Raw genomic sequence first — 12,972 nt, 5'->3', positions numbered from 1 at the left:
AACTCAGAATCAGTTGGAAATTAAACACAGGAAAAACTGCTTGGGTAGGTACTTACCTCCCTACATTTGCACCCAGGCATGTGCATAAATTAAACCTTTCCAGGGCCTCATAAAAGTGGTGAGATAAGACAGCCGTAAATACTATGGTTCATCCTGCAGGTCTGTGAGTGCCTGGTATCTTTCAGTAAATGCTGTTCTATTGACCTTTTGTTTGTTTCCCTTAACAAGTTTAGCATCCCTCCCTTCTGTGTTTCTGAAGGGTAGCTCTGTGGCATGAATGTGTCTTGCTGCTGTTTGTAAAGGTGTACGCTCCACAACCCTAGCCTCCTGTTTGGAGAGCAGGTAGTTATTCATGTCAGAGCTAGGTCTCATTAATTATTTGCTGTCTATGTAAAGTGCTCTCCAATTATACCACCAGGTACCTGTTGTGAAGTTACATTTATCTTTGCCTCCATTGTGTTTTTTCCATAGTAAAATCTCTTGCATCCCTCAGCCTTGCCATTTATTCCTTGATGTGTGATGTTTTACAATCTCCTGTCCTGATTTTTTCTCAGCTTTGTATCATAAGTAGTAGGTACTCTAAGACTTCTCATTCTTTTCCATGAGCATGTGGCCTAAGCTGTAACCATAAGGAAAGCCAGTGGGACTTGCAGTTTAAGGAAGACCGTAACCTTTTAGAGAAGTCTTCATTTTCCAAAACATTAATTGCAGTGCTCTCTTTATACATTTTTCTTCTCTTCTCCCGCAGGATTTGCAAATAGAACGAGAGAGGACCGTGTATAATATTTCTGGTGGCTGCACAGCCCTTGTGGTGGTGTATTTATTGGGGAAGCTGTACGTGGCAAATGCTGGTGATAGCAGGTAAGTGAGTGTGATGTCTCCCCAACTTTCACCTCCAAACTCCCAAGATCTGTCATTACTGATTTCTTTAGTGGCAACTGCCATCACAAGAGGATTCTGTTTTTTTGGCTGGACTCTTGACAGTTCTTCCCAAAATTAATGCAAAAGGCAGCAATAGGTTTCCAGTATCTAATTGAGTGGTGGATGCACTCAGGTAGGTCGACTTTTTCAGTTCCTTGTTATTGTTTCTGAATGAGCTGATGGCTGCAGGGAGGTGGAAAGTCACTAAAGAGCCATTGAAACAGATGTTGGACGTGCAATAGAATTGACATGCAGTTCAACGTGTGTTGAACACTGACAGGGGGACTGCATCTGGAACAGCTGGTGGGGCTGGACTGCTTCGATAGAAAGTCTGGTGGCCCCTGTCCATAGGCCTAGCCTTGGCAAACCACCTGACACCATCTGATCTATCAAGATTTCAATATAATTGACAGTAATCATCTGTAAACAAATAGCTTGTAGTCCTTCAGTGGAAGAGGAGGGGAGGGAGGGGGGCTATCACTGTTTTTTTACTGTGACCTCTTCTGACTTGTGTACTCGGCCATTTCTCAGAACTGAAAGCTGTAGTTCAAGAGTTGTCACTTTGTTTTAGTTAGAAGTTGGATGCTTTAAATCTCGTGAATGAAAAGCTGCTGCTTTGTCTTCTAAGTCAGCTAAAACTAGAAGCATACTTTCCCTCTCTATTGTTCTGTGGCCACAGCACTGCCAGAGAGAGAGAACAACTGTTCTTGCAAGGCTTCAGACCTTCACGTATTTCTTCTGGCAGCTCTCTGCACAAGCAGGCCAGGCAGAGTAGTTCTCCACAGGACAGAGTCTGCAGTTGGGTCCAGCTAGTTAGCAGCTGAATAACTAAAGTCTGTGCAGGTACTGAGTCATGTCTTTCGATGAAGACTGCTACAGTTACGCATTCATGTTTTTTTGAGTTTTGAGTGCTGACAGTTCATGCTCGTATTGCGTACAGCCATGTATTTACAGAGACAGCACTCAAGAGCAAAGTGTTCTGTAACAAACCAAATATTTTTTATTGCCTCTGGCTGCTTTAAAATGTGTCAGAGGTAAGACAAATCCATTGTGCATAAAGTTGCTATTCTTTTTTTGTTGGTGATTGTTTTTAATATGATGAATTTGCTGAATAAAATTGTAAATTGCTCAACGAGTTCCTCCTGACAAGTGCCAAATTTGAATCTCCTTTTCCCATCAAACGGCAAATGAGTCCTCACAGAGGGTGGCTGCAGACACATTTGAGTAGACCACCTATCTGCTCATCAGAACCATTAGCTGCACTACACTTTAGCTCTCTTCCATTAAATTAAAAATAATCATGTTTTCCTATGCTTCTATCCATTGAAGTAAAGTTGAGTCTCTTGCATCGAGTTAGCTGAATTGCTGTATTGTCTCTTAACTGTGTGGTATAAAACTGGTCTGTTTCTGAGTAGCTGAGGTCTTGATTCTTAAGTAATTGGCTGCTTCCAGTTCCCCAGGGTTCTTCCTCTGCTCCCCAAGAGCAGTCTCAGTTCCCTTCTTACCTCTTGGTACTCATGGGAAGAAACTCCTATTGATGGTCATCGTGAGGTGGTTCCAGTGTCCTCTGCAGTTAAAACTTCTGAGACTTCAGAAAGCTTTGAATGTTCATTAAGCCCATCCAAAACATCTCTTTTAGAAAAAAGGGAACGGGAAGGGAAAGGAAACCACTGGCGAGGCTTTGAACTAGGACTGAAGTTTTTCTACTCATTTCTCAGATCCTGCAGGTAACAGAGTCGCTTCAGATCAAAAACAGTTCATTTTTCCACCCTCCAAATGGACCTCACAGAAACATTCCTCATGCTGAGGAGAATTCCCTGGACTCCCAAAATTGGCCTGTTTCTAGATTTTCTAGCTGAAGAAACTATATTCAATAAAAGCTTTTAAATGTAGGAGACTGTTTGATCTTTCCCACTACTTCCCATGCTTCAGAAAGAGAGTTTGCAGTTGTCTGTGAAACATCCAAGTTGCTTATCATCTCTGAAATGACATTTTAGGACTAGAAAAGCAGCTCTGAGCTTGTCTGCCTACTGCCAGAGTGCACAGTGCATTATTGTATTTTTAAGAGCCCAGTCGTGCAGCCAAGCTCTTATTCTTGTTAGTGGAAAAATATGTGCATTTTTGCTGTCTCATGCCTTGCGTGGTCAACTTTGTATTTTGTACAGATACAAATGAGGGCAGCGATAAATATTATGAGGAAACTACTAAACAAAATATTTATATACTCTTGAGGAGAAGAGTGGGTTTTGTTTTTTTCCCCAAACAGGGGACTTTGTGCTTTCTGCTTTTGGAAGCACACGCCAAAACCCTCCATTCTTCGGTGGAGTCAGTTTCTTTGAGTTCACCTACTCATTTGTGCCTCTTCTCAGTCCTCATTCTCCTACCTTCTTCACTCCCACACTGGAAGAAAAAAAACAACTGCAAATAAATCAAGCTACATTTCCAACAGACTTGTCTATGAGAGGAGATTTCGTGTTGCAGGGGTGAGAAATGAACATTTTGAGTTTACGCAAAACTCATTTATACCGCTTCTGCCCAGAAGAGGGTTTGGTCTTTTAATTCCAGGCAATTTCAAAACAGCAGAAGCTTATAAAGGTGGGTTTTGAACAGCTTCTGCTGTCACAGGACCAAGGTACATACAACAAACTGTTACTATCACAATGAGACTAAGGAAACGCCAAGTGTGAGACCTGAATAATAATGTGCTATGTGGTGCCAGCTATACCTCAGACTTATGTCTGTGGTATTCAGTTTAACCACTAAAGCTTCTCAAATCTAATCATTTCATGCCACGTACCCTGGCACTGTTGTATAGCAGCTGTCCTTTTGTAGCTGATGTGTAATTACATCATGAAAAGACTTTAATTACCATATTACTAAATTACCAGCCAGCAATCCTTTCAGGTTCAGCCCTAGCTCACTTCTGTAGGGACTATTAGGCTTCTCCAAGCTGAACACTTCTGGTTGGTGTAAAAGGGAGAAAAATTGTGCTAATTGTACGTTTTGTTATGAACTATTGTTGAGCTTGATGTTATGGCATCACTAATGTCAATGATATAATTAAACTTCTGCTAACGACGCAATCACAGTTCTGTAATAATTATATGTTAACTGCACATGATACCAGAACCCTACTAAAAATGAGGTGATGTCTTCAGAGCCTGATAAAAACAACTTGGAGGGAGCCACTTTCATTCTCTAATGGCTTGCTGATCATTCTTGAACTCTGCCATAAATATACCTACTTGTACAGTCAAAATTCATGTCTGAATATTGGCCAAAGCTTTTTAATGCCTCTCTTTCTCTTTCCCCCTCTCAATGGTTAACACTGTCCATGCAAGATTGTTTAGGTAGGGACTGACAGTGCTGTAGTCAGCTATCCGATCTATAGTGCCTTTTTAGTGAGCACTGGTACTTTGCTTACCAATTTGATAGATATGCTGTGGACTCTCTGAATAGCTGTTTTTTTATTTTTTATTTTTAATAATGAGTAGTAAATCTCTACTCATCCTTTTAAGTAGTATTGTTCAGTTTTATATTGCTAAAGTGACTTTTACTTCTAAACTGCCATAACACGCCTTGTTAATCTCGGTTCTTTTTAGTTTTATGTTCTTTATTACTATGTTTTTTTATGGCTAGTGATGAAGCAGTAGTAAAACAAGGACTTAAAATGTTTTTACTGATTACTGCCCATTACTGTATAGCCTCACGCAACATAACATTTGCCCAATATCACTCCAATGACTCTAATGCGATATGATCATATTAACTATCTTTGGCACAAGCGTTCTTCTGGCTTTCATGTTGTCTGGTTAAGGAGCTGCTCAGAGACTGCAGGCACTGCCATTTTATGCTGTGTTTGGAGCCACTTAGGTAGGCAGTGCTTTTATCATTGTATAAGATGCAGAACATCACAAGTTGATCTGACTTTTCCATAGGGCCTGAAACACTCGCTAAATCTGCAAATGAGTTCTTGGGCTTTTTTGATATATTGGCATAAGATGGCATCAAAGCAAAGAGCCTGATGTTTCGGAGGCTTCATAGACTTGCGGGGTCGCTGGGTTTTTTGCTTTGTTTCATCAGCTTGTTGTTGTTCTGTTTTGTTTTGTTTTGTTTTCTTTTTCTTTTTTTCTTCTTTTTATAATTTTTTTGCTTCCTTGCTTTTTGCTCCCCTGTGCTCATCTTTTCAGGGTATATTCAACATATATTCTCATGTCCAGAACATATTTCCTCCTCCTTTTTGCAATTGTAGAACTAATGCTAAGGCATTTGGGATAGCTAAATGATATGAGCTCACTGAATAGATGGTTTTCCATGTGGCTGCAGGTTAAACAACTTCATTGTAGCTTCAGTTGCCCAGATGTGTATTTAACACTGACTTCTCGCAATGCACTATAATAGTAAATCAAAAGTGGAATTCTACCGTGTTTACTGTTTCCATTCTTTCCAGATTTACTGCTTGTGTTGAATCTCACTACATTTATAGCTCTTCTGTGTCATGATGTTTGTTAGCTGCTTCTTTCATAAGTAGTTCTCGTTGAAGGGAGTAAAATTTGGGGAATCGTGGTTTTATGAAGTTAACGAGTGAAGCATGGAAGCAGCAATATATTTGTTGGCTGACACGGTAGCTTAACTAGAACTTTTGAGAAATCAGAACTGAAGATTCTGACCCATTTCTGTGGCTCATGTTATTTGACCTCTTCCTCAGGGCAGTTCAGCAGGGTGATTTTTGCCAGAAGCTCTAACATTATTTAAGGGTGGAAGCCAAGCAATGTTCAAGTCTATTATTATTGTAGAGTTGATTTGCTTTTGTCTTTGGTTTACAGTATCTTTTAAAAAACTTTAATTTTAAGATTTTTTCAGATTTTTCTTAACTAGCCATTTTCTAATCTAAATTGTGTATCTTTTTCTTTAAACTCTTTTATCTCCTTACATCTGTGTCTGCATAAACAATGATTGTGTTTCGTCTTTAGAGGTCTCTGGAGGAAAGGAAAGACAACTCAGTTACTGCACTTCTTCAATCTGCAGTATTTGGAGCAGCATTCTTATTCCTGTCTCCCCCTAAAAGTGAGACAAGAGGAACTGCAAATCTGAGCCATGCACAGGGTCCGTCCTTTTGCCATGATGACACTTCCTCCACCTTTGAAAATTCTTATTGCTCCAAATCCTCAAATGGTGCCTCCTCTGAGGCGAGAGCAACACCTACAGACCATGTTTTGGCCAAGCTGCATGCACTTCCTCTTTTTAGATGATAATTAATTCTTTGGCGAAATCACTCAAAAATAATAAGTGCTTAGTCTTCCCAGGGCAACAGACAACCTCTGCTTGGTCTGCTCAGGAGGCTGTGAAGTGGAGAGGGACTGGATTCAAAACAAAGCGAGTCTCTCCCACGCATTCTCCTTCACTGACTGCAGTTTGGTAGGTGGAGAAGTCTGATTCTGCTGCTGAGCAGAAAATGCTGGAAAAGAGCGTGACATCTTAGTCAGACCCAGAAGATAGGGCCAAGTAGCATCTCACTGTTTCCCCAGCTTCTCTTCCTTTCTGCAGGGCCTGCAAGTCAGGCTTCCAAACACTTCTGCTTCCCTTCTGCCACTTGGCCTCCTTCCAAGGAGAAGTAAGAGCACAGGATTCACAGGAATAGTGGTGACCTCGGATCATCTTGCAGAATTTTGTGTCGGGTGAAGCTTTTGGAGGCACTTCAGGAAACACTTTATCAAAGGTGTGGAGAAAAAGTGTTGGATCAGAAATAAGTTGTTGCACTCAAAGTGCAGTGACGGGAGAGAGCATTTTCTAACGACGCGGTGGATGATGAGTTCCAAAGCACTGGCACATCCTCTCCAGCACTGACTTGGCAGAAATGATTAATTTGGCAGTCAGTGTTCATAGGCTTTTGAAGACCAAAAAAAAAAAAAAATCCTTCTTCTTCTCCAAACTCTTGTTTTTTCTGGGAGAGAGTATGCCTTAGCAATGTCTATGGCAACCTAGCAGGTGTTGAAGCCATTGTAAACAGTTACTATGTGTGGTACATTCAGTCAGGTCTTCGACCCAAACCACACAGATACCTTCTGTGCATGAAGTCTTTATATTTCAGATTATGAGGAAGAACAGAAATTTTTGCTATTCAAATTCTCTCAGTAAGCTGCAAAGCCACAGTTCGTTGGTATTACTTTTCAGGAGCAATGGATTCTATAAATTGCCATCCTCCTTGTTTTTTTTCAGCCTTTTGAAAAGCAAAACAACAAACACTAACTAACCAAGCCAGACAAAAACAAACAAACAAACAAACAAAACAGTTGCTTGCTACCACTGCAAGTAAAAATTCCCTGTTTGCTGACTTTTATTGGTGCATATTAGCACTAATCAAGGACAAAATTCACACTGTAATAACATCCTCACATGTATTTTGTGCGTGTAGCCTGTAGAGCTTATAATCTCTGAGGTAAACTGAGCAAAGGGTGCTGAGGCATAATTTTAACCACTCTTTTACTGGTACCATGCTGATGCATAAAGAGCCTGTGATTTTGAGTCCAGGCAGCCTGTGATGTAAGAAGTACAGTGGAATCCATACGTCCCAGCACACGGAGCTGAGCTCAGAAATGTCTTTATAATCTGTGCCTTTTTAGTTGACCAGAGAGAGACCAGTGGGTTATTCATTGCAGTGTTACAGGGCCTGCACCAAGGCATGCCAAGCAGGCTGGCCACCTTGCATCTCTAGTTCCCATCCAAACATCAGGAGGAGAGCCAGGGGGAGCACTGGAGGCTTGCTCGGTCTCCTGGGGTCAGAGATGTGTTGGAAGGTTCTGCTGCTAAGTTAAGAAAGTAGAAAAGCTGAAATCAAAGTAGATGTAATGCTTTAGGGGCTAAAATCATTCCGGCATCCTCAATGATAAATTGCTGAACAGCAGGCAAAAAAAGCCTGCACTTTTTCCATCTTCTGTGGTCAGCTGTATCCCAGCCATATTACTGGCAAAGCAAGCACTGGCTTGCACAGCGATGCCTTCATCCCTAAGCCCAGGTTTAGTTGCTATAGTAACTCGTCCTGGAGATGAATGTGATATCCTGGACAGCAGAGAAACAGGCTTTGATTCCACAGATACCGGTCCCGAGGCTCAGAGCTGGTCACAGAGATGTGACTGCACTGCTTTGCTCATCTCCCTGGCACGACCCGAGTAACGGGTGGCACGTTCAGCCAGTGCAGAAATGTGGTGATGTTATCGTCACTGCGACCCTGGGCTTCGCGGTGTTCAGATTAAGAATACACTGAAATCATCACAAGCAAAATGAATCCCATGAGGGCAGCAAATCTCCAATGTTAGCGTGCTGGAACCATCGGCAGGCAGTTCTTGTGGGCTAGCAGTGTCCTCTCGCTGCAAACTGGCTTGTAATGGCCTCCTGGCTGCTGGAAGGATCAGTGTGTTCAGGTGTAAAGCAGCAGGAAAGTACAGGCAATTCATTACAGAATGTTGTAGTGCAGTTAGTTGTCTTTTGGGGTCATGCTACTGGTATCCGAGTAGCAAATAGCACAAGGTAAATATGTATAGGTAGACATACAAAGGCACCACTGATGCATATTTCAATAGTAAAAGTTACTTTCCCAATGAAACAACAAAAAAGGAAAAGAAATCACATATAGATAGCAAACACCATCACATTACTGATGGGAGGAGTACTAAAAAAAAAGTGTAATTAGCCCTTAAAATGAAACCCTGATAATAAAGCTTACTGCTAATAATTAGCCAACTGCTAATAATAACAACTCCACACTTAGACTGGCTCAGAGAAGCAGTCCACGTGAGGACCTAAAGTAGAGCAGGGAATTTAAGGGACAATCTCCTGGGAACCAAGCTACACCCCACTAAAGAATCTCTGAGCTCCAGGGGCCGATAATTACTGGGCAGTATGTCTTCTCCAGACTGTCTGCTGTGTGGACAACCTGCAAGCTCAGTATTACATTTAATTTTAAACCAGAGAGTGAGCAGTGATGCAGAAACAACTGAAGAAGTTTAGTAACAGTGCTGGTGGAAGCCAAATGCCTCTCGCTATTGGATGCAATATATGGGGCAGAGGGAGGCTGCTGGGTGTAGGAAATCCCTTTAACTGCTTACTAAGTTAGCTGAATACACAAGATGGAATGGGAGAGCTCTAAAAATTCAGATTTTTATTGCTCTCAGTGGCAGTAAGGAAGATGCTGACTGGCTCGGCTGCTGGTATAAATGAGGAGTAAACACTTCCATGGAAAACTATGAATATTATCCTGCTTTGAGAAATAGCTTCTACCTGCCCAGTCATGATCCTTTATTAAAAATAATACAATTGTTTAGTACAACCAGACCACCAAAATAGTGGCTGTAGAGTGTATCAGCACCCTCATTTTTCCCAGAGGCCACAGGAATCACCAAATAAGCATTAGAAATGTAAATGCAATGAATCAGGTAACTGGAAACAACATAAAACCCTACAAACGTGCTACAGGAGCAGCTCACTTGCTGGTACGGTGCCTCTGAAAGATGACTCCTGAGGTTTCTTACAGAAACTGAATTCTATAATTTATTCCCATGTTTCTTGGAAAAGCAAGAGGAGATAGATGCCTGTAGCACCCCAGGGTGGTGCAGCATGGCTGACTCAGTTCTGGTGCAAGGAAATGAGGAGGGGCCCTTGGATGCAACACCCGTGGAAGCCCAGCACTGTCATCCTCACAGAGCACCACAGCTGTACTGGACACCAATGCTCCTGAGGTGGCCACCCCAGCTGCTCAGAGGGCTCATGGCCCTGCAAGGCCTTCCCAAAAGCCTGGGACTGTTCTTCATGGTTCCTTCAGGGAATGGCAAAGTACACTGGTGTAGGAAATTATTTTAACCCTGCCCTTGTGCAGCCCTAGGTTCTTGCTCCTTGTGTTGGCTTGTGAAGAAAGCAGGGTGGCAGGACTGTGTGGCAGTAGATGGAAAATAAGGACAGGCAATTTTAGTAGTTGTGCCCCCTCCATGTTTTGTTGCTTCTTTTTTTTTTTTTTCTTGGTAGAGATGCAAAGTAGGAGCGAGGCATATATAAAACGTACCTTGGGGATCACAGGTGGGAGGCAGCTGCATGTTTTGCCATTTGTGTTGCTGAGGGTTGCTGCTTTCACCTCTGAGTTTTATGGTGATGGGTATGTCATCGCTGGGACCTGTTTTAATGCCAGCTAAACATTGTGTAATGGCTTGTGTCACTATCCCCAGCCTGACTTAATGCACAAAAATAAGGAAATCATTTAAAGGCTTTGCACTGTAGTTCCATGATTACGGCCAATGCAATGAAGTATTTGTTCACCTGGTTTCGAAGTAAACACGGGGAAATGATCCTGCATGGGAGTAAGGAGAGTGATACGGTGAGTAGTAAGTGAAACCAGGGTGCCAGGGCTGAAGGTCTTAAAACTCAGCAGTAATCATAAAGGCTGTTCGTAACGGTGAAGTTCCAGTACTTAATTTATAGAGGAGGTAAGCATTATGCTGAATCTTTTCATCATCACTCCTCTTTCATTTTGTAGCAATTAAGAAAACATAAATAAACAGAACCAGTCTGAAGCTCAGCCGGCAGTAGCATTGTGCTTCCTCGGCTTCTTTAAATGCATGCATTTAGTTACTGTAGTAAACAAGCACCCACCTAGACCAATTCCACAGCTCTAGGATTTATATTTTTTTCCCTCAGCTATTTTGTGACACACCTAATTAAAATCTACTGCTTGGTTTCGTCTTTGAATGTAATAAAACCCTGCCTTATTCTTTCTGTCAGTTTAATCCCTCTTTCTTTTCCATTGACACATTTCTAATACCTCTCCAGACAGGCCAGACACTTCTGCTTCGTCTGCACCGCATCCACAATGCTTAACACCTTTTGACAAAACAGATACATCCTCCCTGTGGCTTGGAATTGATATACACTGTCAGAAAGGGTTTTCCAAATGGTCTCTCTTTGTCACCTTTACCAGATTTTTATCCTCGGTTGTAGGAATGTGCAGTTTAATGTTGCGTTTCAAATCATTTTTGGCTGGAAAAGTGTGTAATGGAATCAGGGCATCCCCTGAATACTCCTAACAGTAGGAGATGCCTCTTTGTTTTGAGCACCAGAATCCCAATGGGCCCATGACAGCAGTGAAATTACACTTTTGACCTTGTTCACTAAAGTGTTTCTTTCTCTGTATGATTAAGTGAGAGTAACCAACAATAGCTTCCTCTAAAATGTATGAGTTTCCCTCTGTTTGTTTCTCATAAGAAACGCAGAAAGGATGCTGTGCAATTCTCAGCTGATTGTGTTCTTCACAAAAGAAAGGGAGAAAAAAAAAAGGAAAAAAAACAACCAGCCCTGCTTGCTAGAAGGAGGGGTGGCTGTTTTATCCATATTAAAAATGCAGAAGTAATTGATGTATTGATATTTTCCCTAGGCTAGCGTGTTGTTGCTCTATCTTGAGTGTGAAAGCTGCACTACAGCACACTGGCAGATTTTTACTCTTTGCTTGTTTTCACTCGCCACCTATTTTCAAAGGGGATTATACACTAAGGCACCACTTCTTGTTTTAAAGTATCAAATCTGAATATAGAAAATAAGTAAATACTTAAGATGCTAAGATGCTCAGAATATTACTTACTTGTGCACCATGGACTATGTAGTTATATTGATTTAAAAGATAAATGTATCATTTTATGCAGATTTTTTGCATGCAGCCTTTTAAGCTCATAATGTTTCTTTTCACATGTGTGAGAGTTGTTGGATGTAACCTGCTGCAGACTTTGCCGTGACTGTCAGCCCCATCTCACACACTGAAGCCCAGGCACATTGTTCCATGTCTAGTTGTTAAAGGCAGGCATTTTCCAAAGCAGAAAATCCTCAAAGTAAATTGGCCAGGAAAGAGATACAAAATCAGATTGTTTCTTCCATTTTAGACTACTTTGGCTGATTTTTTCCTCAATGTTTTCCTGTTTCCTGTGAATATTTACCAGTTCCAAACTGGTGAATGTACTTTCTTTTTTTGTGTGGTGCACGTGTCCATGAAATGCCAGGGCAAGTGCAGTCCTGCAGTCTGTGTGGGGTGCCTTTTGCTGGGTGTTAAGTAGCTAAATTCAAGAGTGGAGGGAACTTGGTGAAATCCCTAGTTTTCAGAAATGATCAAAAACTGCTTGACGTGAGCCGTGAGGACATGGAGGCCATTAGGAACAGTTTCCCTTTGCTCGCCCTCAGATGATGCTGTATGGAGAATGCGCAAGAGCCCCAGGGCTTGGAGGGCAGTGCACCCAGGGCTGCAGATCTGTGACTCCTAGCCTCCTCTGCTGCCAAAAAAAAACACTTTTATGCTTTTTTTTTTATGACTTCTTCATTGCTGATATAAATTAATGATTGGTATGGCGCTGAAGTAACCTTGTCATCAAAGAATATTTTGTTAGTGTTGACATACTTGTTCCCTACAAACATGAATCACCCGGCTTCCTTTGGCAGGCCTGCCCTGTGGCCGTGCTATAATGTGCTTCACCAGTGTGGTTGAAATTAAAATGTCACCATTAAACATGGCAGAATCAGATGCTCCCTGAGCACTGCATCTCTTCAAGTTTTCTGCCTTCCTATGTAGCTATTTTTGACAGTTTAATAGGGCAGCTTTATTCTGGTATAAAATAATATGCTCGTACTTCCACGATGTACAGGGAGCTAAATGCTTGCAGAGCACTATTTCATGACACACATGCATCTCTCATGCATGGCAGTAGCAGAAATGTCCACATAACACGATGTTGCTTGTTGGTCCATTAGGAAGCATAAAGTCAAAAATAATTGTCCTGCAGAGCTACGCAGAGTGGGTGTTCAAAAGCAGCTCTTGGGCTGCTCTCGACACCAGGCTTCCTCCGTGGTGCTGATGTGGGGCTCTGGAGGCTGCTCCACGGGAAAAGCCTTCAGACTGCACTTGGCAGCCTCACTGCTCCAGCTCCGTCATTGCCAGGTCACTGGAAGGGCACTTCGGTCTCCGAGCCCAATTAGGGGCTGATTCGGCACCTCTTAAATCACAGGGAAAAATCCCACCGAGTGCGG

The 12,972-nt window shown here is 42.0% G+C and overlaps 1 protein-coding gene across 1 annotated transcript in view; it reads left to right on the top strand.

The window, feature by feature from the left end:
* The window catches only part of PPM1H (protein phosphatase, Mg2+/Mn2+ dependent 1H), a 136,199-nt gene that overhangs the window by 84,611 nt on the left and 38,616 nt on the right, over nucleotides 1-12,972 (top strand). Inside the window, exon 4 of the mRNA XM_032181136.1 lies at nucleotides 749-861. Coding sequence (XP_032037027.1) covers nucleotides 749-861 — 113 coding nt within the window. The remainder of the gene's footprint in view (nucleotides 1-748; nucleotides 862-12,972) is intronic.

The sequence above is a fragment of the Aythya fuligula genome, chromosome 1, assembly GCF_009819795.1.
Source record: "Aythya fuligula isolate bAytFul2 chromosome 1, bAytFul2.pri, whole genome shotgun sequence".
In the NCBI taxonomy this organism is placed as follows: Eukaryota; Metazoa; Chordata; class Aves; order Anseriformes; family Anatidae; genus Aythya; species Aythya fuligula.
This window is presented reverse-complemented; position numbering and strand designations above follow the sequence as displayed.